Source organism: Parambassis ranga, chromosome 19 (genome assembly GCF_900634625.1).
Source record: "Parambassis ranga chromosome 19, fParRan2.1, whole genome shotgun sequence".
Lineage (NCBI taxonomy): Eukaryota > Metazoa > Chordata > Actinopteri > Ambassidae > Parambassis > Parambassis ranga.
In genome coordinates this window covers 8963219-8989860 of record NC_041039.1, presented here as the reverse complement: position 1 = coordinate 8989860, position 26642 = coordinate 8963219, and the positions used below count along the sequence as shown (strand labels likewise).

Here is a 26642-nt window from a genome sequence, read left to right as displayed (position 1 = left end):
ACATGGCACACAGCTTCTCAGACAAAGATTTAACACTAAAACATCAAAAAACGAATGCAACTGAGATCTAAGAATTGCCTTAAAAAGCAGCTAATTACCCAAATTTAACATACCGTATACAATCAGTGTTAATATCAACAGTAACGTTAAAAGAGTCTGTGGCAGATTCCCAATGAGGAAGACATGCCACTCTGTTCATCTTGCAGCTGACCAAACATGAGAATGGTGCAGGAAAAAGAGTGACAAGCGCCTTCCCCTTTGACAAACATTGCAAGCACAGGCAGTCCTTCAAGGAACCCTTGAAATAATGATCATGGCTATTCAAGATTAATTGCCTTGGATATTTCCCTTTTATTGTTATATTTTCTGTCGTTTTCTCTTCTCTCTGCCTTTTCCCTTCCCTCTGGGGTCATAGGAATGTTTTCATTCCAGTCTCTTATCAGATGTAGGGACTTTCACAGGGAACTAGATTTGGCAGAGATGTTTCCAACAAGGTGTGTGAAAGTTAAAAAAAAAACTGCTGACACTGCACTGAGTGAGCTGCCACTAACGTCTACCTGTAGTCGTATTTCTTGAGGATGATGGGGAGCATGGGGAATAGTCAATGCAGAGAGTTTCTCTCTATAGTCAGCAGGGAGTCATTCATCTTCATCTTTCTGTGAGATAATAACTGCTTTCCCAATAAAGTCACCCTCACTCAGTATGTTTTCATCAGTGTATTATACTGTATTCTTTTTTTATTTTTAATTCTTTCACGTTCACGTCTCTTCTTCCACTACAGTGGTTGCAGCAACTCTCTTTTCCCTGTTTGTTCTGGCTCATCTTGCAGTCATCATTCCTGCCTGCAATTCAGCTTCTCTTCCTTTTACTGCTACTTTCTTCCTCTTCTTCCATCTTTCCTTTCTACCCTCTGGCAGCCAGGGGTGGTGTGATGCAGGTTGCCAGAGCCAAGGATACATGTGGTACAGGGTAGGAGGTGGGGGACCTGGGGTTTGGGCCCTCTGGCAAAGACAACAAGTCCAGCAGTTGCCTGATGTCTGCCTCTACCCACAGATCTGTCCCCTAGATACTTCACACTTTCTCCCAAAATATATCTCTCTCTGAATCATTCCTTCTTTCCTTTCCCTCCCCTCTCTCTCCCTATCCTCAGTATCTCGACAAATCTTCAGCCTTCCTTCTTAACCTGAAATGAAAACCAACTGAATTTTTAGTGCAGCTGGGTGTCTAAAATTAACAGTGGTTGCATACACAGAAGAAGTCTTTCCTGACATTTTTCATGTGTAGCTCCAAAACAGAACATCTCCAAAGGCCCCCTTGATCACTTTCCAGAAATACAACATACCTCTTTATTTTAATAATCTGTGTTCAAGTGACAAACTTTTCCATTTCTGAGATATTAAATGAACCTTGGATTTTTTTTAATTTAATTCTTTTATTTTAGTATTTAGTAATGCACAGATTTCAAACATTTTACTCACATACTTCTTGATATAAATGACACATTTTAAAGAATTTTCCATGCAACCTAACCAACTCTAGATAAACGATATTCCTAAATCCGCTCAGGTTGCTGCTCAGGGAGCAGGTTGGGAGCACACTGCTATGACCCAGTGCTGAAACCCTCTATTGACTTCTATTTGTACCATGAAAGCAAAACAAAAGGCCACACCTCCTGCTGAGCATAGCGAGTTGAGTTTGTGGATGTGTTTGCTGTATGTGTAAATTGGAGCATGTGTTTGTCTGCTGAAACTATACCTATTTCACATTCAATCTTTTTAATGCAAACAAGCTGCAGACTAGCTGTTCCATGCGGTGTATTTACATCTTGGTCTTTTTACTTTACTTTTGCACCACAAACTGCCTTTAAAGCTGTCTGTGTGTGTGTGTGTGTGTGTGTGTATTTGTGAACGTGGTGGTGTTGGTAGTGGGGGGTTCAGCAAAGAAGACTCATGGGAAGAAGGGATAGGGAGAGAGAGAGCAAAAGAAAGAGAGAGCAGGTACTCTCAGTGGACACTATGGACCGTTTTGAAAGGAGATGTTTGATTTCCTTTGAAATTGCCTGTGCGAGGCCCACTGCCATGTTGTGATCTTTAAGCATTCTGCGTTGAGGGGGCCAACAGGGCTGGGCCCCCTTCCTGTGTTTGGTCTTTTCTGTCTCTGCCTACCTGTCTGTTTGGCTGGCTGCATGTAAGGAGGGGCAGCACGAAGGACTGAGAGGATGTCTCAGAAGGAAAGTAGGAAGGAGAGCTGAGAGGTAAAAGATGGCACGGAAAGACAGCAGGTGGCAAAGTTAACCTCATTCATGTGAGAGGAAGAAGAGCGGAAAGTCCTGGAGACAGGCCATCATTTTAAGCAACAGTCAAATTTTGGGGTGATGCTTATCAGTAAAAATATCTACTTAAATGCAAAACAGCGCTTTTCATAATTAGACACAATGGCTACCTTGTCAATGCATTTCTGCTGACTGAGTGTTCACACAAGTATACCCAGGAAGTGTGAGTGTGTGTGTGTGAAACTTGTTGGAGTGTTTTCTCTGGCAATCCACACAAAACATGGTAAATGTTGACACTGTTGCTAACCAGTTGTAACACCTTTCAGGTTTCACAAACACTTGTCAGCATAGACACACAAATATGTGCAGGTGGCAGGTGTGCTCTCACCCTTTCTCTGGCTCTCTGTATCTTCTCACGGTCAGTGTGCAGGTTGGCAAGAATCTCCTGTCCCACTTGTTCTGCAAGAGAAGAGTAGGCAGAATGAGGAAGATGTGTGTGTCCAACTGTTGCAAAAGGCAATCTGTGACTCATAAAACTAGCGAGTGCTGGGAAAAGAACTTAATTCATGCACAATTAAATTGGATGCCACATACCTTTTCATAAATAAACTAAACCATTTTTTGTAAACAAACAACATGCCTGTCATGCACATGGGGACAATGGAAATATTTACACCTTGTGTGTTTTCCAGGTTGACTCTAAATTGTCCGTAGGTGTGAGTGTGAATGATTGTTTGTCTGTATGTTCCCCTGTGATGGACTGGCGACCTGTTCAGGGTGTCCTATGCCTCTTGGGATAGGCTCCAGCCCCGTGACCTTGTACCACAGACAACGCAGGTCCAGAAGATGGATGGATAGATGTTTTCCAGGTGTAAAAAAATATTGACCTGGAACTTCTGTGTGAATTTACATGGACGGAAGATTGCAGCATGCAGACAACAACGCGGTCTAGAAGCATTGTTCAGTAGGAAACTGATGTTGCTATGGGAAAGTCTAAATCTTCGCACACTGCAGAAGTAAATAGAGATGAAAACAATAGACCGGCATCCAACCTACTAGTAGGGTCCACTCAGCCAATGCAATATTCATTCCATTCTTTTTTAAATGCCTCTCGTCAGGCGTACATGTAAACACATTAACACATAGTTGGAAAACATCCACAACAAGGGACCTGACAAGCTTGTCAGTGGTCACTGTCATCTTCCCTGTCCCTTGACTTGAAAAAAATATTTTTAAAAAAATAAACCAAATAAGTTGCCAAACCAAAAGCCCACTGCTGCCATCAATGTAACTGTACTGCTACAGCATTAGTGTTTAAAAATGAGGGAGGCAGAGGATGAATCAGGAAAAAACAAAAAAAAGTGAAGAATCTTTGCATGGATCAAAGACAGGCTTTCAAGCGCACCAAACAAATCCGGAATAAACAACACAGTTGCTGACTGTATTACACTACACAGGTGCCGCACACCAAAGGGCCCACGTGCTGTGCGCCTGTTTTGGGGGGGAGCAGTGCAAAAATGGGCTACATCTGGCAGCTAAACAAGAGAGGAGAGAGAGAGGAAAAGAAAGATAGAGACAGACAGACAGAGAAAGGAGATCAGGCAGAAGTATGAAAAAAAGAGAAAGCACTGTCAAATGAACGACACTCGTCTCCCATTCATCCCATCCCTTTTACCCCCCTACACTGTAACTGACTCAAATGTGTCTCTTCCTGCCTTCATTAATTTCTAATCTGGGACGAGACAGATTGAAGGATACCCAGATTAAACAGTGCAGTCAGACAGTCACATGTGACAAATAGGGCAGATTAAAAGACTGAGTGCAGGTATTAATAACGATAAAAATACAAGCCCTCCCCCGTCCCGACTGAAGAGGAACTGGGGATAAACAGGAGGGAGTTGAAGCGGAAATCTTCTGTTAAAGAGACAAATAAGCACATCAATCCATCTCTGCCAAGGTTGTGGCTTTATTTTTGAAATTAATGAGTGTGACAAGCAGTGCAGCAGTTTTTTTTCTGATGGCAAGTGCATTATTGGAAACGTTTGCAGCGTGTAAAAAGATAGATGAGGCAGTGGGAGGGAGAAAAGACCTCCTAAGATATCTTACTAAAGTACTGAGCAAGCATTAGACTCTTTTTGTAAGAAGGTATGTGTTGCAATTATGGTATGCTTAGGAACAAAACAAGTATTACTGCACAAAAAAGGAAAAGAAATGACGCATAACAAATAAGATACCTTTGAGAGGACAAGAATGGATTCACACGGGATGGAAGTTTTTTCAATTGTAAGATGCTGTGGAGAGCATGGTGCTGTTGCTGTCTGAAGAGGGATGTGAAAACCATGTTTTAATAATGCCTTTAATACAAATATGCACTGCATGGTTTCTATACTGAAGCTATCTGCAACCGAATAGTGTCCTTGACAAACTCAAGTGAAAAAACATTTCTTTATAATTACAGTGTTTTGCTATTTTACATCTATTTTCTTTAGCCTTGCTAGAAAACAGCTACAACGTACAGTTTTGCTCAGTGAAAGACCTCTTCCAGGGAATTATATGCAGAAACCAACAGAACTATGTTAAAGCAACCTGTCAATTATTGTATGATACAGATGACACAGCATCCACTGTAACCACAATGAGAGTGGTGTAAAATTATTTGCAGATTGCGTGGTCTCCCCCCCGTTCCCCAAAGATTTATCATTCTGTTTTAGGTTTCCCCTCTTGATTTAGGGGAATAATGAAAGATTTCTTTAGCAACAAAGTATTCATATAAAAAATAGGTAATGCTACAGTCCAGAATAGCATCCTTAAGTAAATGCAGAATGTATGGCCATGGTAAATATGTGGGTAAAATAAAAACTGTCCAATTGATTCAAAACAATGCAGAGAGAGGAAATAATTCACTGTTAATGTCCCTGACTTGTTGCTTGTTAGTGCATAAAATATTCCCCTCCTGTTTAAACAGCTATTAACAATTTAAATAACCCTGGCCCTGAGGCCTTGCTCTGACTCTCTTGTTAAAGATCCCTGTCCCCAAAGGTCCATTTAACAAGCCCATTATTCCATTACATTACATTTACATCAGCACCAGAGAGCCTTAATTTAACTAATGTAACCGTAGAAAAGAATTAGTATAGGGAAGCTGAAGGCACATATTAGATTGAGGGGAAAATAATGTCTGTATTAGGAATTATTTCCTGTAAATACACTGACAGGCTATTGACATAGGAGAGCCTAGCTCTATTTTATCTCAGCTAAACAATTAGTTTGTTTATAATTATGTGGTGGTCACAAAAATATATTCACCCTGCGATTATGCTTTAGTATAAAGTAATTTGCAACGTTAAACCAAAACTGTGTTGGAGCAAGACTCTCTATGGTAACAGCATACTAAAAGCCTCGGACAAACTGAACTGAAACTTATAAAAACTGGACAAACCACATATAAAGATTGTTTCTATTAGCTTTTTCAATGACAGGAATTAGCACCATATGACTTAAGTTAACAGACAGAACACAATCATGTAAGAATAGTTTGTCACATTGTATCAAAACAATCATGGATTGCTAGTGTAAAGGGGAAAAGGAAGAGAAAACATAGCATTTGGGTGAGGCCCCAGTGTTATGTTTATATTCATTTTCTATATTTATATAGTAAAAGTCACCTCTATCTGCACAGCATGGATCAGGACAATACCGTCCTGGCTTGTCTAAACCTCTATAGCCTTCAACTTCCTCCTGCCTATGGACACATTTAATTGGAGATATCATGTATTTTACACAAGCTGTTTCATAGCAGTTACACACTGTCCGAGGGCTGCTGTCTGTCTTTCTGTTGCATTCTTTGCCATGCTCCCTCTGTCCCCAGAGCCAAAAGGGTACAAGACCTGACAGTGGTGTGCTCTGAGGCTCAGCACAGCTCCTTTTCATTAAGCAGTTGAGACCACTTTTTGAAGCTTACCACACACACTTATATCTGGACACAAGCCACACACTTCAACAAACGGGGGTATGGAAACCCATGGGAGGAATAAGGGGGAAGTAAGGAGGAGCCTGATAAATGTTAGACCATACATTTTTTTTTCTGTCAAACTCTTTCCATTTCTCTCTCTCTCACACACAGACGCACACACACAGAGTGCAGCAGTCAACTTATATGTCTGTGACTCCCAGGTGAATAAAGTTACCTATCTTTGTACACTTCCAGAGAAGCTTTTTTTAAGGACTTTTCAAGTCTACAACTGCCTGGTGACACACTTTCATCACTCCCATCAAAGTTGTACCCACAATGGGATGTATTTGTAATGCTGAGCCCACAGGCCATGAGGCTAGTGCCTTCGCACGGAGCGATAGCTCAAAATAAAAAGGTACCAACTGCTGGGTCACAGGGGGGCATGTAGCATCTGGGGGCTCAGTGATGGTATGACAGGTAATAATAACAAACTCTATTGCATGTTAATCAGGGACCAATAAACATATGAAGGGATATAAAGGGTTTAATAAACAGTCAAATAGATCAGTATCAAATGGATCAGCATCAGTTGAAGTGCTCTCTGTATACAAACAGTTAAAACGGTATGTTGAACATACAGCGTATTGTTGCTGCAAAAGAGTAAGCACTTTAAACACTCAAAACAACAGATATTCTGGTCGGCCATCCCAGTCTATCCTAACTGAGCCAATGCATTGGCCCTTCCTCTTGCATGTGTTTGAGTGGTGGTGGGCAGTCAGGGTGGATTTCTGGGGCCTTTCTTCACTCCGCCAGGCTCTGTTTTATTCATCGCCTGCGCCCTGACCCCGCAGAGCTCCTGTTCTGACAAATCACTTCTGATTAAGACAGATCTCTGTTAGTCAGCCACTCAACTTGGCTTATTCATCATTCCACAGAAAATATCCCTCTCCACTCCCCCATCCCTCCTCCTCCCAGCTCGTTTGCCTGTCCGTCAGACCGAAGCAAGGCACAAAAGAAATTTCCGCTGCTGTTTTAAATGGCTGATTATAGACAATTGGTGGATGGAGAGACGTAAGGTCGTCTTATGGGTGATAACACGCAAGTTTAATGGGTATAAATGACTGGGCCTGCAGGAGAGCAGCTGGCAATAGAACCATTTGTTTAAAGCTGAACTGGGGTGGAGGGAACTGAAAGCTACATTTTCTTTCTATTTGAGCTCCCCCTCCTCTTTTCCCTTCACCTCAGCCTCAAAGTCAAATTCTCAGATCACCAGATTTACATTTTTTTTTTAAACTGCACAAGTCCCCTTCACCTCCATTCAATGAGAATTGATGAGGCTTGGAAAGGAATAGCTTGTTTTACATTTATGAAATTACCCATACCTTCAAATCCCTGTGGAAAGAAACTTTGGCATTGCCAGTCGCATGTTATGTTGCTTTCTATGGGTTAGTAACAATGGAATCCGAATATTAACTGTAAGTGTAATTAACAATACAGTTAGAGCATTCATATGCAAAGTTCTGCAATAATAAACTACAGCAAAGTCTGCTGTGCCAAGGCATCTAAACAGCCACAAAGCGATTGTGTTGAAATGCCTAACAAACCAGATTAAATTAACCTGAACGACAACCCTGCTGGTGGCAAAGGGCTGTGAAGCAGGAGGAGTGAGTGGTGAATGAGGGTTCCTACAAGCAATTTGCCTGGACTTAATCAACCAGTCTCACTGAACCATCCAAATGAAAACTAATGGACTTGGGTGCTTGCTGTGATTGCCCCACATGCAACAATGTGGAGGCAGGAGCAGTGCTTTCTGAGGGCTTCAATTAAAAAACAGGGAATTTCTACAGACGGCTGGTCAGCCCATTCACCTATTCCACCACCACTCATATCCCGATTGGTCAAATGTGAAGCTTAAACACAGCAGACTTATTAATTCCATTTCCAGCACTGGGAAATTATGTTTTTATGTGTTGATTAAACTTGGTCAAAATTGTAAAAAATGTATGAAGTGATGAAATTAAAAACTGATATCTGAATGAGCTAATTTGGATATGCATTATTCATAGTGCTGACATTTGTGTCAACACAATTGAGCTGGCCACACTAGTAAAAATATAAAAAATAAATAGTAAAATGATAAAAACAAACACTACATTAAATCTTATTCAACCACAATCAACGTAAATAATAAATCCAGAGTTTAAGTGCTACCATTTAAATAATTAGATTTCATTATCAGCTGAGTATAAAAACTCAGCACCTCAGCATATAAGTAATAACATTAATATAACACTAATAGCTTTGTGACCATATCTGCTGAGGGTTAGTCAAAATAAAGACTTACATGGAGAAGCTTTTTTTTGAGTATGTAAGACAACCACATTTAGGAAGTCTACTAGTGATGCAGACCTAAGGGAGAAGTATATGGGGGAAAACAACTTGTCAGTTGGACCTAATCAAACACAACATCTGATTTAAAAAAACCCTAGTGGAAATGAATGAGGGAGTAAAGTTTGCCAGTTTGTCGGAAATGAACTCAGGGAGGGATGTATGGAGGCGGAGGAAAGAAGAAAGAGAAAACTTGACGTTCCTCTGGTTCGTTTTCAACAGTTTAGGAGCGTTAATCATCACATTACTGTTGATTAAAGGCTTTTACGTCTCTAATCAGAAAGTTGACAGGTAGATCAAAGAGCGAAACACAAATTTCTTGCCTTTTAATTATCTGTACAACACCACACCTCGGGCAGCTCGTGCCTGCCTATCTCCTCAAACTCAGCGAAAGACTGCGAAAGGAGATCTAACGCTCTACAACAGTTCATTATCCAATAAAATAGGAGATTGGGTGGGGGGTGGGGGGTTGATACACATGCCGACACACAAAATCACATGCACACAAAAGCTTTAAAGCTTTATGATTAGTGAAGACCTGGGGGAGGCCTGCAGTCTTCTTTATTAACATGTCCTGAATTGGAACACCTTAATTATGTTTGTCAAAATCGGACTTGGCATCAAGCTCATTTGCATGTTTTGACAAGGCCTGTTGAGAGCCTCTCTCTATTTTCTTTCAGAGTGTGAGGAGTATTTAGCACTTTTCAACACCTACTGATAATAGTTTTTTTTTGCTAAATGAACGAAATAACTCGTTAGATGTTCTTTGTTGGATTCACCCACCTACCTACACTGTAAAAACTGATGTAAACACTGACAGAAGTACACACAAAGGAGCCTCTAGACTGTCCTAATCAATGCTTGATCACCACTTCTGTTCAAACTGATGAGGATGTGACGCCTTCTGCGGTCTTACTGCCCAGCTGTTCCCTGTCAAGTGAACCAGACACAAAAAATCTGCATTACTTTCACAAAAGATCCAGCATTGCTTTGGAGGATCTCAATGTTCCTTAGCAGATATGGCACCACAACAGATTGCTACCTGACTCTCATTAGAAAGCGACAGACCACGCCCCCCTTCCCTCACTAACACCTTACTAAATGAATCCTCGTTACGTCAATGATATGTAAAACAAGCGTGGTTGAAAACAAACAAACAATCTGTGGGGACAAGCTACTGTCAGCGGCAATTTAGCAGCAGAATGAAAGGAAGGCATGAAAGTGAGGCATCAAACATTAGCATGAATGGAAGGCGCAGGCCATTAGAAGTGGTTCCACTGACAAGATCTGGCAGTAAGAAACACTTAAAGACTATTTTCCTCAAACTTTGAATTCATTAATACTTATGAGCTGAGGAGGGGAACCCAAAACAGCAAAAAAGGAAAGGGCTAGGCTTTGTTGACGCTGGTAAGGGGTTGCTCTAAAGAGGTCAGTTCAGTCTCTGACTGAAGCTAATTTTCTTGGTAACCACAAGTTTTATCTGTTTCATCTGTGAAATCTAATGTTTTTGCATACAGCCTAGGTTACAGACATTGACACAATAACATAGTATTCTAACAATGTTTCTTGTATATTGGATTAGTTTAAAAGGCCAATAGCTGAAGCTAACGTAAACCTTTCTTTTCCCAAACTTGACCATACAATGACTGTAGACAAAAGCAAAAAAATAATACTGGTCTAGTCTGGACTTGCTTTACTATCGTCATCTGCCCTGTATGTCATTTGAGAAGCATCTTGTTTTATTATAAGCATGGAATTTAATGCTCATATAGAAGAATATTAACCTGTTTTACTATACACTGTTAATATCTGTCTCTCTTATGAGCACATGATACATCAAAATGTTATAAGCAAATCAAGGTGCTCTAAAAATCCTTAACAAGAAACAGTGAAGCTTATTATCAGAGCTCCACAACATTGTTGCTGCACATACAGAAGTTTGTGTTTTACTTTGGGTTAACACCATCCCACTTCCCGACTCTGGTAAAAGGAAAATAATACTGCTATTATAGGGGGAATGAGGCACAGAGGGGACTCACAAAAGAGAGACACATCATGCGCCTCATTTAACAATGACCGAAGCCACAGAGTTGAAGGCAGATTATTGTCAGCTGCCACTGTGAATACACATAACATGGTGGCACGGCATGTGATGGCATGTCAAAGCTCTTGTGCACTGAGGACATTCATTGTTCATTTGTGCTTACTTTATGTTGTTCCTTTACAGCTTATAGTCATTTACATCCGCTCTGAACAATCCAAAGTGTTGTGTTACAAAGTTGACGAAACACAAGGCTTGACTTATAATATGAGCACATATATTCTACAGTCTAGAGGCAGCTTGTTGTGCTTTAATACTGACTTACAAAACACTCAGGTATTGTATTTTCCTGCATTGCATTAATTAAAATCCAGATTCTGAACCAGAACCATAATAAACTTAAATAAAATTGCAGGTAGAATAAAAGGTCAGTGAATGCTGAATAATTTATGTTTGAGTGACGTTTGAGCGTATTATGCTGAGTTTACAAGACAAAATAATAAAAAAAAAATGTTTAGTTCTCTCTAACAATGCCCTTAAGCCAAATTATTCCCCAAAATCAGCTTTATCATCTAACCTTTTCGAGCAAGATTTTTCTCTCCACTTTCTCTCAGGTTTTCCAATTCCCCTCATTCTCAAAAGTAGCATTCTTTACTCTAAAGTAAAGATTTGGTATTACTCGAATGCTCATGTAGAAGGATTTCAGGCAGTGATCTAGGATTGCTGTTATGTGATCACTTCTCTATGTACATGTTAATAGACTGGCAGCAATGTTTTCTGTTCACTAGTCTTTAATATGAGCCATGTCAACACCATTGTTCCTTCCCAAAAATATGGACGACCGTTTGGATGGTTGGTAGTTGTCAACTGCCAATTGCTGGCAAAAAATGTTGCCATCTAAAGCTACGCAAACCTTCAATGACTGCTTTTTTTTAAAGCTGCTTTGTGGGACTCAGTTGAAGTACTTCCAGACGGATTTTTCTTTTTTTAAAAATGTCTTTTCTTCTGACCAGATGCAGAGTTGTTATACACTTATGTAGTACGCACTGTATGTATCAACAGGGCAGAGGTGTAACATACATGTGTTCAGTGGTGTTGATTGATGTTTCGGTACCATCTGTGCTGACTTTGTACTTGCACACGAATACTCTATCATAGACAGAACAATGTATTAATGCTTTGGAGTTATTTGGTTATTCTTGTTGGATGTCTGGCTGCTTTAACGACAAGCTGGTTTGCACAGTGGATACTTATATAAGGAATCAGCATATTAGCATTAGATTCTCGCTATAGGGTGTTGAAGCCACGCTAGGCTGCTGCTGTTCCTGTCAGTCCTGACAGGGTCGCATACCACCGTCATACCCCTGAAGAGAAAAATGACACCTGGCTGAAAGAGCTGCTGAGTGTAAAAGAAATTTTGTCCCACCTCCTGGTGACCAACCTGTCTAAGCAACATTATGGCAAAATTAGCTTTGCCAGATGGCATACATTATTCATGAGGAGACAATGAAATCTATCTAAGGTTGTGTTATTACAGACTTGATGACTCTTTCTGTGTGTCTTTCCTTTTTTCTCTATAGTAAGGGTGGCACTATCAGCATACCGTTTACAGTTGTGGAAATTCTCCTCTACCCTATTGTCACATTCACCAGCATTGTTCAACAAAAAAACAAAATTATTTTGTTCAGCAGCTCACTGACAATGTGTATTGCTCTGTTATAGATTAAAAGTAAAAAAGTCTGAGACAAAAGAAAGCGACAGGCAGAGGGAGGTTTAAAAAAGGGCCAGCTATACAGAGTTGACAATTGAGTTATAATATGATGTCCTTTATGAATAATTATGAATAATTAATTTGATGGTGCTAGCCCCCTCAGAAGGTGGATTCAATTCGTTCTGCCATGTCTTAAAACTTAGATATGCTTCATTAGTGTAGGAAATGGTGGCAGGCATGTTGGGTTTTCACTTAGGGTGTTTTAGTTAATGATGAGGAGCGGAAGACACTTGTCACCCAGGCAGTGATGCACAGTGTTAGATTACGTTTATTTTAAGTTACATTACAATTAGTCAGCTAACAGACTAATTCAAAAATTCAGCACAAGGTAATCAGGTGTCAGCTGATCCCGATTTATTTATTTAATAATTTCACAGTGTAGCTACTGTTAAAGCTACTTGGCAGATATTAAGATTCATAAGCAAATGTAGCAAAGACAGAGGAACTGTGTGGGAAAACTACTGATTTAATTACACAAACATACAATAGTAATAAAGAATTCCTGATACAGCAGACATCCCCATCAAAGTGCTTTTCTTTTACATTCTTTTTATTTTGAATATGAATTAACAACTACCTTTTTCAATAGTTTCTAGTTATAGTACTCACTGTACACTCACAGATATAGCTTGTTATACCAGCAGGAGATACTGTAAATAATGCATCTCCTTAACAGCCACATACATTTGTTGGAACACTGAAATCCTTTGCAAAAATATCACAAACAGATGGCTTGAACACAAGAAATAAAGCCATTACTAGGCACTGATACCATCACAGGTTACCCTTGAAGCTTTTGTTATGATGTTCTGTTAGGGACAGATTCTATGGGCCTGCAATTATCATCTTCGTGAAAGATGTGATATACAGTCTATTACAACCATCATATAGGCTCTGCTCACTATGCTCCATCCCCTGATTGTAATTGAGGCCGACGCGTGACAGCCCCCCGTGCGCCCTCTCTGCAGTGGCCTGGGGCATAGGGCACACTGACAGAGGAGGCACTGGAGACAGTGGCACAGGGTCCTGGCCTGGCACGGCCATGGCATGGTACCCTTAGGGGCATTGACCCTCCCACTCTCAACCGACCGCATCTTTCACTGCCTCACCTCTGTCACCAGGCATCTCAGAGGCTAACGAGAGGGCAGCCGAAACTGCTTAACAATTCCACCACATCCGTTGGCTGGGTATGCAAGCAGCTCTTTTTTTCATCCCTACTGTCAGTGTCTCCCCCCCCCTGCTCTGAGACCTTTGGTGAAATAAGTGTCAGCCTGAGGAGACAGGTACTCATCAACACTTTATACCTGGGAGGTATATTAATGCTGTGATGGTTTCCTTAGGATGGAAAGAAAAAAAAGCTTTGTCCTCGTAGAGAGAGATAAAGGACAAAGCCTTGGACAAGTTTTGAGGATGTTAACTTAAAAACTTTCAATACTTGGTCATGTAATTCTAAAGAAGCCATATATATATAAAGTTTCTCTTGATCAATAGTTAACCAAGATAGATAGGAATTACATGAGAGCGGGGGAGTTTCAGGGAGAGAGCAAGCATTAGAAAAAAAGGGGAAAATGCAGTAGTTTCTCTGTAACAGATCCTCCCCACAAGGATCCGAGTTACAAATGAAACTCCACTTCCACAACAAGTGGAGCTGGAATCCTACAGGGGCCTTCTGGTATCCAGTTGGAGATACATAATTAAAGGAACACGGAGAGGGAGCATGTTATTACCAATGTTTTCATTAGGCCATGTTAACACATTGGTCTCCCCCAAGACCTACAGACAACAGGCAAGAAAGTGGATGGAATAGGATACTGTCTACTGGGGTCTAAATCTCTGTTTAAGAACTGTTCATATTAGTGCTGCTTCTGCATCTTCCCATTCTGGACATACTGGTACTCTGTAAAAACATTTAATTTTGACATCAGAAATATGAAGAGCATGCACAGACCTGTTTTTTTTTCATGATATTTTCACTATTTTCCCCAACATCCAGGCTTAAATTAGCCAGGATTTTTAAGATCAGGGACTGTTTTTTAGGCTATGAAAAATGGATTAAATGAAGAGGAAGTCTGGCCTAATGAGCTCCCTGGGCTATGGAGCAGCAGGGACTGTGAGGGGAAAGAAGGGAGACGAGGCAAGCCTTTGAGGAAGAAGGGGCCGCAGCCATGCCCAAAGTGTGCCAGCTTCTCCTCGCTTTAGCGCCAATGGCACAGACGGCACCTGGGCAAAGCTTGGCCACCCTTGTCCTGTGCCAAAGGAGAAGAGAGGCAAAGCAGCAAGTATGTGTTGAACCTGAAAAGTTCTAGTGGCCATCTTGTTTTTTCTCTGATGCACTTTTATGGCTGCATTTTGACTTTTTCCTGATGGTTCAGTCGTTGAATGAGGAAATGGAAAATGTTAAATTATTGTAGGTTAGCCTAACCATTAGTAACACTATATAAAATAAGTGAAAGAAATTAGTAAGTGCAAGAAGTTATGATCTTGAAGAAAAAGGGATTTGCTCATTAAGAAGTGCATTAAATAAAATGGATCAAATATGATACTACAGCAATAACATACCTAACTGACCTAATAGGTTATGAAACAGTCATATTGGTGTAGTTCTTGATTAAAAACCACACATTAAGCATTAATGTAAAGTAAGTAATAATGGAAACTTAAAGTATTTTTTATTTACATTTTTTTTAAAAGATAATGCAACAGGCCAGAATGACGAGACCGTTGTCACTAGAAACATAATGGAAGGTCAAATTCAAAAGAAACAGAACAGAAAGAAAATAAATGACTGAAAATTAGTTACGTAAAATGTTATGTTCACCTGATGCAAAGCATTTAAAAATGGAACTATCACTGGACACAAACCTGAGCATCCTGAGTGAAAGCTTGGGTTATAATTATTAATCTTATATCCACCTGTTCTTCTTTGCTGTCCGTTATTGTCAAGTTGGAAAATGCCAACTAGCACAGCAACACAGACTATGGTTTACAGCGTTGGCCTGAGCCTTTCTGCCCAAGAAATGACAAGAGCCATTCACAGCTGTGGAAAAGGGAGGTGGGGTCTATAGGCAAGGTATACAGTGAAAAAATAGTTGGAGGAAAGAGGTCAGGATTACTCTGGCAGGTACTGGCTCCTGGATGCCAGCCAAAATAAAGAAAGAGGGGAAGCAAAAACAAAATAGTTAAATGTCTTTCACTCACCTCTAAGAAATACAGGTCAAAAGAAAACAGGGAAAGACAGAGAGACACACAGTACAGCAGTGAACAACGGCTATGGGAGTGGACAGGGGGGTTGGGGGGGGGGGGTATAGCTGGCACATTCTTCAGCTACCCTTTCTGACAGCGATTAGAACCTGTCAGAGCCTCTCAACCTGCCACTCCTCTGCCTTCATAGGAGGCCTGTCATTACAAATAGCCCAGATTAAAATACCACACTGCTGGGGCACAGGCCTTGACCTCCGCCTACCCTACATTGCCAAATGTCTACCCACACAGTCACCCAGCCTGTCAAATGGGAAGGAGGAGGGGAAGACTGAGGTTAGAAATAGACAAGGTGACCTAAACACAGAATATGTGAAAATAGGAAGAGCATCAAGAGGCTAGAAAGAAATAAAAAGAGACTCAAAAAATAAGAATTGTAATTAGAAAAAATTACACAAAGGTGTGACATCCCACACTAAAATCTGTGATCACATCCTGCACATGCTTTCACTTCATCCCTCCTAATATCAGGCTGCTAATGCTGCTAATAAGTTCTTAATTTATGTGAAGAGCTTGGCATTTCTTTCATATTTGTCCTGCACCTGAGAGGCACAGCAATACAGTTGCATTAGGCTAATGGAAACAAAGCACTGAGGAGTGGTATAGGTTTTCAGCTCAAGCCTTCTGTACACGTCAACTTGTATTTCTGTCTGAAGCAGACATATGCAAACAGAGAATAATGAGTCCAATGTGTCCTGGATCTATCTGGTGCCAACGCGAATCGTCTGTCCTGACACTGAAAAATGACCTATCTCAGCAAGATTTGGAGGGGAGGGGTGCTGTGTGTGACAGTCACCAGCACTGTGCTGACAGCCCAATAGAGTCGAAGAGGAAGGCATCATTAGGATCACACACACAAATATACAAATACACACATCAACGCACAAATATTTATGTACAGAATACTCACATACACTCCATCAGACATGAGAAAATGTGTGCATGCCTGCTTGCACAGAAAAAAAGAAAGAAAGTGTCTCTTGACTGATATTTTCTACCTCAAACAGAGCATGACGCTGTGGCCGCTGTCATGTCGCAGCGGCAAGCGCACTATGGCAGAGCCAGTCAAGGCTAAACACAAAACAGACAGGGAAAATAGATTATGTGACATACGACATCTTAGTTATACACTTTTATAAGCATAAACACATGCCTGAGCCTAAGTCCGCAGGGCAGGACATAATACAACACACATCACTGCCATCATTTTTTTTTTTTACAATAGATTAGCTTGAAATTACCTGACAGGTTACAAAAAAATGTCCATATGTCATTAAGAAAACCACCTGCTATGCGTTAGTAACTAACTGAAATCAGTGAAGTGAAAAAAGGCATCAAATCAGATCTTGACCTAAAATTCTACTTTATATTTTCTGATAATCCAAAATAGCACAAAATCTGTCTTTGATAAATGGACAACTAGTGAGAAGACAGCATTAGCTCGCCATGATGAATTTAAATGAGCAAACCTGAGCTGACAAATGTGCACATGAGCTTGTCCCCGGAGAGGAGATGACAACTGAATGATGTGTAATTAGGCCCATCACTTGTTTAATTCTACAAACAAAGGCTGGGGGACGTAAACAGTGGGAATAAAATCCAGTCGACAAGGAAACTTTTTTCTCCCACATAAATGCTTCTACAAAATCTGTGATATGAGAAGTGTGATACTAGACCAGCTAAGGGACTGTTCAACTGATACTAAACCTCAGTCTTTCTGACACATTCTAATATAAAACAATACCTATATTAATGACCACTGTGCTTCTATCCTTGCTAACAATTGTATAAATATAGATTTGTATAGGGACTACGTTCTTCATTACAGAGGAAAAAGTAAGGGTCACACAGAAAGAAGAAATGATACACACAGGTGACAGGAAAAGACAGAGATCTCAAGTGACATGTTGAGACATAAACAGCTGATAGTTATCTGTGCACCAAGCCCTGGTTATGTTGCTGTGAGTTAGGCTTACAGCAATGATGTCCTGGATGGGAAAAACAAAATCTGAAGACATTTTATGACAGACAACTGTCACACTCCTGCAGAGCTGTCACAGCGGCCACAGTCACAGAATGGGTCATTTTGATTGCTGAAACTACTTAGACAGGCCAGTCTCATAGAAAATGTTTTAAAGATGCACAGGTTCTCAGCACCAAAAAAAAAAACAAGACATTTTAAGACCGTGGAGTATTAGGTACTAAATTCCATATCATAATCTTTCCCTAAACCTTCTGAAGTGTTTTTGCTGCTAACCAACCAATTGACTCCATAATCCAAATGTAAACTTTTGTGGAACCTGTTGGCACACAGCCTAATAGAAAACGACAGGACATTGTTAAGCCTTTATCTTGAAAATACCACTTTGGGCCAACATATTTTGGTGCGAGACCACAGCCCAAATTTCTAAAACCATACTGAGAGCTATCTTACCACTGTGAAACTGACACTGCCCCAAAAAGACCCCAACAGTGGAGGTACTAAATCTTAAAGTGGCATGACCTGAACTGAGGCGTGTCTCAGTTTGCAAGTCAGATTACTTCAAGACAGGAATTCCCCCAAGAAGTGGGAACATTGTAACACATCCGCACCTTCTTTTCTCCACTCAGGTCGTGCTCTCCAAAAAAAATTGTATGAAAAATGGCCTTCACCTAATTAAAATAACAAACAAAAAAACCCTGGCAGCGAGGTGTGCAGTATTCATACAGTATATCATACCTAGACGGTGCAAGCATATAATGTATAATGTATAGCCCACTCGCCCACCACATGTGAAAAATATGTACATATTCCAAAACAATGAGCTGGTACACAAGTGCAAGGTGGCAAAAGGGAGAGGAAAGAAGAGTGTGTATGTGTCTACGTGTGCAGACAAACTCCTGATAGTGACCCCATACCTCATCTCCAGGGCATAAATAAACATGTGTGTGTGAGCGCGTCTGTGGATTATAATCAGAGAGAAAAGGGAATCAAATTTATTCTGCAGCTGTCATTAATATTTCAGGCCTGTTACTGTAGCCCATGTGAAAGAGCATGAATGATTAATTTAGACATCACCTCTGTCACAATCCCTTACCGGGCCTGGTCCATGATCCACCTTTGAGAGTAGTAAACAAAAGGTGGGTTCTGCCTTGTTTTTTGTTGTGGTCTAGTTTGGGTTGTTCCTGTCTGGCAAGTAGGAGCGAGGCAGGTGAGATGCTGTGTTGTGTTGTTGGACAAGTTTGCAGCCTTTTGGTTTGCCTGTGACGTTCAGGTGTTGAGTGAACAACATAAAGCAACCACAAACACAACTGGGAGGTGAAAGTTATTGTGTTGAAGATGGTAGGGGGAGGCCATGCTTAGCCACTTAACCTTACAAGCCAGCTAATGTGCTCATGCCTGGATAAAAAAAAATGTGTAGCACCTTGTGAGGGCTTTTGCAGTGCTGCACAGCACCCCATGTAGTACAGAACAGCAGCTATTCCAAAACTACTCTTAATGACGTGGATGGTTTCCCACTGACAACAAGATAAAAGCACTAACAGCATAAACCAAACACAACTATGCAACCCATTAGTCTGCGAACCAAGTACATCACAAGCCCAAACACTCTGACAGGAGCATGTTAACACCCTCATTCCAAGTCGATGGATGATCATCTTAGCTGGTGATGGATGGGGAGGCAACTGCGAGGTCCTATCAAACTGACATGTGCCCCATACCTGTGTTTTTGATTTGTGTTTGGGCTTTGTGTGACGCTTGTCTGACAAGTGGAGATCACAAGAGACAGGATCCATCTATCAGACCGCTGATGCCACTGCTGCCGTCTCCAGAGCCTGAGGGCGTGGTACATAAGTGTGTGTGTGTGTGTGTGTGTGAGAGAGAGAGAGAGAGAGAGAGAGAAAGTTCTATAGTCTATAGTCTATATTTGTCGATCATAAAACTGTTTCGTGTGTGCAAAAAAGAAAATTCATATGTTTATGTATGGTTTAGAATATAATGAAGTAGGCGTTAATCTGTGCAGGTGTGTGTGTGTGTGGCTACCTGCTGAGCGGTGAGCCCACAGGGGCAAAGCGAGAAAGGATGACACTGATGCGATGTGTTGGCATGTGCCCTCGGGTGGTTTTGGTGTGGTTGTCATCTTGTTGTTTTCATACAGCTCCCCCCTTCGTCATACCCCGCATTATTCAAATAACGCGCCCCAAAGTTCCATAAATAAAGAATGAATTCACAACTAGATGGATTGATGAACACTGATGGAGAAGTATGTGTTTTTGGGATTTTTTTTTTTTTTGCACCGATTTCTTGTTGTTTGGACAAAGTCGTTGACAGGCACTATTCTCTTGGGAGATTGAGCTTATCAGAAAAAGAAGTGCTTGGTTGGAAATGCTGTCTTGCTGTGTGTGTGTGAGGTGATCTATTTTAATTTAAACCATTGCTTGGCTATTTAAAAATGAAAAACTTCCACTCTCTAAAATAGTTATCTGGATAAACTAGCTGTCGGTCAATAACTAGAAAGAAGCAACCGAGTGTGTCAAGAGGTCAAACTCAACAAGAGCAGCAGAAAGATACATTATACATAATACATAAAAACAATGGAGTACAAAACACACACACTTCATCTTTCTTTTTCCCTCAACCACACACAAGGAAAACACATACACAACAGAAATTAACATGATAGAAATTTACACACCGGATCATACACTCTTGAACTTATTATTATTTTTTTTTTTTAGAAATGTACATGATACAACACCCCACCCCTTTTTATAAATAAATCTCCATAGCTTATGGGACCTAAGGAGGTCAACATGCATCTTAAACTTCCCTGTCTTTCCCCAGAAAAAAATGTGTGGGACTTGAAAGCAGCGGGAACTTGCTGACTCTCTTCTCTATAGTTCCTAAAGCCAATGCAGATCAATACACAGCCATACATACCACAACTGGAACAACTCTTGTCAAAGGTTACTCTTTTTTCTCTGTATTTCTCTCTTCATTTTAGCAGGGCGGAGGAGGATGAGGAGACAGAGAAAGAACAAATGACAGAAGGAGAGAGAGAGGAGATGGCTTATGGAGAAGTAAGAGGAGAGCAAGAAAGATAAACCTAAAATGATCCTTCTCTATAGTTGCGGAACTCTGTGCTAATGGGTTTTGACACATCGCCAGCAGGCCAAAGAGAGATGGGGCTAGGGGTGAGTCGATAGTAGTGCACGGATGTGGCCAGAGGCTAGCAGCAGCGGCTAGGCCAAACCCCTGGTACTAGCATGGGCTGCGGGCCTGACCACTAATCATTATAAAGTCAATGAGTCCTCCAGCGCTTGCAGCTACAATAGCCTTCTCAGGGAGCCACACCACCTATTGAGGGCCCTTGTGAATGTTCATGTACACACACACACACACACACACACACACACTATAAATACATATGCACATGTCCAGCATTGATACAATGATGCTATCCATTTACAACGTATGTGCAAATCATCTCAAAGCAAACACCGAAATATAGGGTGCAGACAACATACCTGGCACACACATTAAACCTCTCACACACACAATATTTCATGATGTATGCCATGTCAGCCAGCAATAGTCTACAGCCTTTGATGCTGCGCCTCTATTATTAAGTGCTGTCCTTTCTCCTGCCCTACACTGGACACAGCCTCTCTAGAGACACCACACAAACTGCTCCCAGGTCTAACCAGGGCCTCAGCACTTCACCTGGACCCCATGCATTTTTTAATGCTTCAAACTGATCCTGACACACAGCCTCAGACTAGACTAATAATGAGGCAGAGTTTCTCTAATTGGCACAAACTTAATTTAAAGTAAAGTTAATGTGAATGTTAAAAGGACACATATTTAATAGCACCATTGTTCATATTAAATTTGCTAATATTGCAACTGAAACACATAAAGGTTATGTGTTGTATGTGTGTGAGGTTTACTGAGTAACAATAATAAAACAGGAAGTGGAAACCAATCGACTGGTCCAGTGGACTAAAAATATCCCATACTTTTGACACTGTGAAAGTAGATGGCTACACCAGGTAGATGTGCATGTGCAAACCTCTGTGCAGCACCAAAGTAATACCGTCCATCCATCTTCTGAACCTGCTTTGTAATACCATGCAGAAATCTTTGAGGAGTTCAATATTGAATAGTGTCACTACAAGGTTCCTCCATTGATAGCAAGACAAAAGGTATTTTTAAAGTCAGGGATAAATCCTCAGTTCTTCAAGTATTCTACCAAGCATTACCGAAGGAATTTATAAGGATGCTTTGTGTGTTCTCTGCAATGTCAAAGCACCATCAATTCTCTTTACAAATACAAGCATGGTGCAAGACACACACAGCGGTCAGTGCAAGTGGTATTTTCAATTTGATGTAATCATACAATTTCTCTGTGCTAGGACTTGTCAAAGTGGTACTGATTTGATTACACAATGAAACAATTACCATTAGCTGATAATTCTGCTATGAATGTTTGCATTACATATAACTATAAATGACATGGGCTAAAATAAATGCAAAAACAAAATCAGATCAATAACTTACTGCTTCTTAAGCTCTTAGTGATCAATATGCATGCAATCAAACTTTTTGCCAGCATTACTCACACCACTATGCCCATCGATTGAGTCGATTGATCCTAATGCTCAACCTCCTTTTAGGAGCGGAAGGTATAGATATTTAGCACTAGAGACCTCATCTGGCCAGCTTTGTGAACTTTGACCTTTGAGTTAATCCTCAAACAAAAGATAGAACTTATTGGAGCCTATAAAGTCTGACCTGAAATTATCCCAGGGGCTTAGACTCGAGCAGCAGGGTGCCAAAACAGATACTTAAACTCAGACCAATGCCCTCTCCTAGGCCAGGACTCTATTGCAACAACCAAATCTCACCAAACCCAAAGAGTAAGACAAACAGGCATGCTTAGGAATAAAAAGATTCAGTTTGACATATTACTTTGGTGCAAGTTTGTCAAGACAGCTATAATATTGGTTGAACATGACAGATAAGATCAGGAGTACAACATGATGAAGACAGAGGAGGACAGGGGAAAAGAAAGAGTGACGGAGGGTCAGTGAGGGTGGGGCAGGCAAAACCAAGGTCTGGTGGGGGATTGGCGTACACTCGGGCTCTTCACTGATGTGCCGCCAGGCTCTTTGAAGGGATTATTAACACATTTTGATTACTCTGGTCCAGTTGTCACAGAAAATATAACCTCCATCAGGACTATAAAATGGGCGGCCCTTTTCTTCTCTGGCCTCCCTCATGTTGTTGCTCCCTCCACTCCCCGTGTGTCCCTCCCCATTGCCCTGGGCTTCCCTGACTCAAAGAAATCCACTAATTACTGTCTCAGACATCTTGAAGAATAGACTATCACACCATTAATCTGATGGAGGAAAGGCAGCCTCTTAAATACACAACACCACTGTAGTGTTGTCACACTTTGCTTTGACTTACATTTATGAACTGTCTCCTTTTTGCAAAACTTTCTATCAAATTATTACTTTTAGAGCAACACATACATAACATTGGTTCCAATCAGTTTTACCATTTGCATCCATGTCTTAGCCTCTAAGACTGTAAGGAGACATTTGTCACAATTACCACAGTGCTGCTGTGTGCACTCTGCAGAATCTGTGACATACAACATGTCCCCAGGTTGCCCATGCCACTGAGCACATTTCTGGGCCACGATTAAGAACATCCTCACTTAAGAGTTGATGACTAAAAACACAAAGCCAGTTTTAACTTTTCATTGGGAAACCAAGACAACAAGTGTTTCTGTCTAAAGGAGCTCATAAGAGTGACACTGATGGGTGAATAGAAACTAACAAACTACAAAATGTTGAAAACATGAGGTGAGTTCACTGAGGGTGTGTTCTCCCTTTACTCTGTCTGACGATAATGTTGCAGCGCCTCAGTGGCTGCAGACAGCCAAAAATAAAAAGGCAGTAAATTTGTCAACTACACTGAGCGGTGTGGTTTTGCTAAACCGGTTCTTAAGATGGGGAAATACTAACTGCATTGTTGCACTGTTATGACTGCATTGTAGTTAAATATGAACAAATACACCTCTATGCCATGTAGAATGTTTCTTAATGACACAGTGAAATATAATTCTGACAATTCAAACCAACAACTAAATTCCACAGTCAAAGAATATTCTCTATTCTTATGCATATAACAAGTTATGCTATTATATATTAACCAGCGTGGACAGCGAATGGGTATATGTAGCTACAGGCAGCAAAATACTCCTTCCCAAGATTGATGCAAACCATTCTGATAGAATGCCAAACTGACCAGATGAATATGAATCCTGTTGAGTTTAAATAGATTTTACCTTAAAAAAAAATAAAGGAGCCAACTTGATGTCTTGTTAGTGTTTGTGCTTTTGACTTCTAAGATACACACGCCTACCCAGCTTCACACCCTGTCACTTCAAGACTAAATAAAAAGATGCTAACAGACAGGCAAACACACAAATTCTCCCTAAAAAAGGCTTTTTTCCAGGAACTGATTTAATAGATTTGTAGGGAGAAAAAACCTTAACAAAAAAAGGAAACAAAGTTTCAGTGAGAAAGCTGAGTATGAAGTAAATGGAAGAGTGGTTTTAACTGCAAACCTTAGCATCATTTACTGTGATAAGCGCAGCTAATACATGAGAGAGAATGCTTCTCTTTGTAGACCATTAACTACATATCCTGTTTGTGAAATGTATATTCATAAACAGACTGAGGACTGAGCAAATGGGCCATTTCCAAATGTACACATGATCTGTGGAAAGGGCCAACATAGTTGACATCAAAGGGTCCGGAGTGGGAGAGGTAAAAGTAGGCCAGGCCATGGCCTGGGAGAGGAGTGGATAAACATACAGATGATAGTGAAAGAGAAGAGAGGGTGTATGGATGGAGAAAGACAGAGAGATAGAAAGAGAGGTTGGTCCCAGGCTGGGAGGAGCTCAGGTGTGAGTTGTGAGGAGGCACCTTCTGTTCATGGCTCTGAGGCCCCACTGCGGACAGAAGAGGGGCCCAGACAGACATGGGCCCTCTTGTTTGGCCCAAATAAATCCAGGTGGTTCAAGACGCGTGCCCTTATCACTCAACACAACTTCAATCCCCACAAACACACATGCGATTACACCTATGCACTTGCACTTTACTGAAATTTAAATACTTTTATTTCACAACCACGGCTGACTGGGGAACAAGTTTAAGAGATGATTAAAAGGCCATCAGAGAATTTACATTGTAAAACAAGATTTTTTCAAATCTAAAGTAGTTCAAATCACTTGTTTTATTTTTGTATATTGAACTGATGTGCTTACTTTACTCCAGCAAAGTAGCTCTTTTTTTTATAAACAGATGCAACATCCAAGCTTAAGGTGTTGCAGAGGCAGTGAAAGAATCAAAGGGAACTACAAACAATAGATTCACTGTACTTGAATCTCATCAGGAAAAAAAACCCAACAAAAATGTCCACATTCTCACTAAAAGCACAGCCCACGAGAGGTCCAATGTAGACATTAAACATAATGGAATACACGATTTGCTTGTAAATGACCACCTTCCTAACAGTTTTATATCAGAGGGCTCTTTGATTTCTTTTCTGCTGTTGACATTTATGATCACTGTAAAACAAGCGAGCTTGGGCAGATGGATTGCAATGCTGAGCTGCTGCTCTTCTCATACTTACAGACCTGAGTAGAGTGTGGCCTTATGTCCATCCTGTAGGACTATATGTAGTGACATACCACAGCTGATGGAAGCACTTTTTGGATATTCAAGCACAAATAATACAATTATATATATATTTTTTGGTTTAAAACATGACCTGCATCCCTCTGAGGATCATCTTGACAGATCCACCAAAAATTGCAACTTCTCTGCAAGAAAGATGCTCAAACCACTCAAATCAATTACATCAAAGATGGAGCTCACATATCGAGACTTGTTAAGTTAACTGTAGTCATATTGCAAAGGTAGGGTGCCGGAGCCATTGCTGTCACTTGATGGCAGTTGCATCTAAATTGGGAGTGAAAGCCTCCCCAGGAGACATGGGTGAACCTGTCACAGAAGACTGAGGGAACAGAAATATTAAAAAAAAATGAAAAAAAAAAACACAGCCACACTTACACACAAACACTACAACAACACAGTATCTCCATATGCTTAAGATCTTAATCATCATCACCATCATCTGTTCTGTCCTTTTAGTGTGCATGTGTGTGTGGTTTACATGAAAGAAGGACATCTGGAATACAATTATTCCAAGACACCCTCACAGGCACATAGTTTCCCTTTGCTCTACATTTGCATGAATTCCATACATCTGGCCTTTAAGAGGCAATAACAATTATTCACTGAGCTGGTTGTTAAAGCCCAAATGCGACTGGCCACTAGTCTAAACAGCTCATTAAAATAGCACAATACCTTACTTCAAGCACACAGGAAAATTGGCAAGCAACTCTATCACTGCAATATAGTATAGTTCTGAATGTCCATTCTGGATAATATAATGAATTTAGAGTACCTTCGTGGAGAAACTAAATGAACTGTATATTTCTTTTTGATTCTCTGACACTGGTTTCTTGCACTGCCTTCTTTGTCTACTCCCTCTGCCCATATTGTCTGAAATTTAAGCTCAGTGTTTTTTTAGGTAAGGCTCACACTATTGGGCAAATATTACATTTGATTAATAGATTGTCTGAAATAGGCTTCAGTGTTTATATAGCATAATACCCATCTGGAGATTAAAAAAACAAGTACAAAATGATATTCTAAATAAATAATTTAAACAACCAGTGCAAAGTAATAGTGCATCTAAAATATTATATATGAAAACGATTTCTTCCCACTTGTTTATTGTCTGTTCTATGGTAAAATCCTGCATTAATAAATTATCAGAATTATTATTATTATTATTAACTGCAAAATACCATACAGATACTAAAAAGCGTTTGCA

General features: G+C 40.5%; 1 protein-coding gene across 2 annotated transcripts in view; it reads right to left on the bottom strand.

Moving 5' to 3' along the window:
• vti1a (vesicle transport through interaction with t-SNAREs 1A) overlaps positions 1 to 26642 on the bottom strand; it is a 96284-nt gene that overhangs the window by 30278 nt on the left and 39364 nt on the right. For both annotated transcript variants that reach the window (XM_028430609.1, XM_028430608.1), the window contains exon 6: positions 2661 to 2731. In XM_028430609.1, the coding sequence (XP_028286410.1) occupies positions 2661 to 2731 (71 nt within the window). The remainder of the gene's footprint in view (positions 1 to 2660; positions 2732 to 26642) is intronic.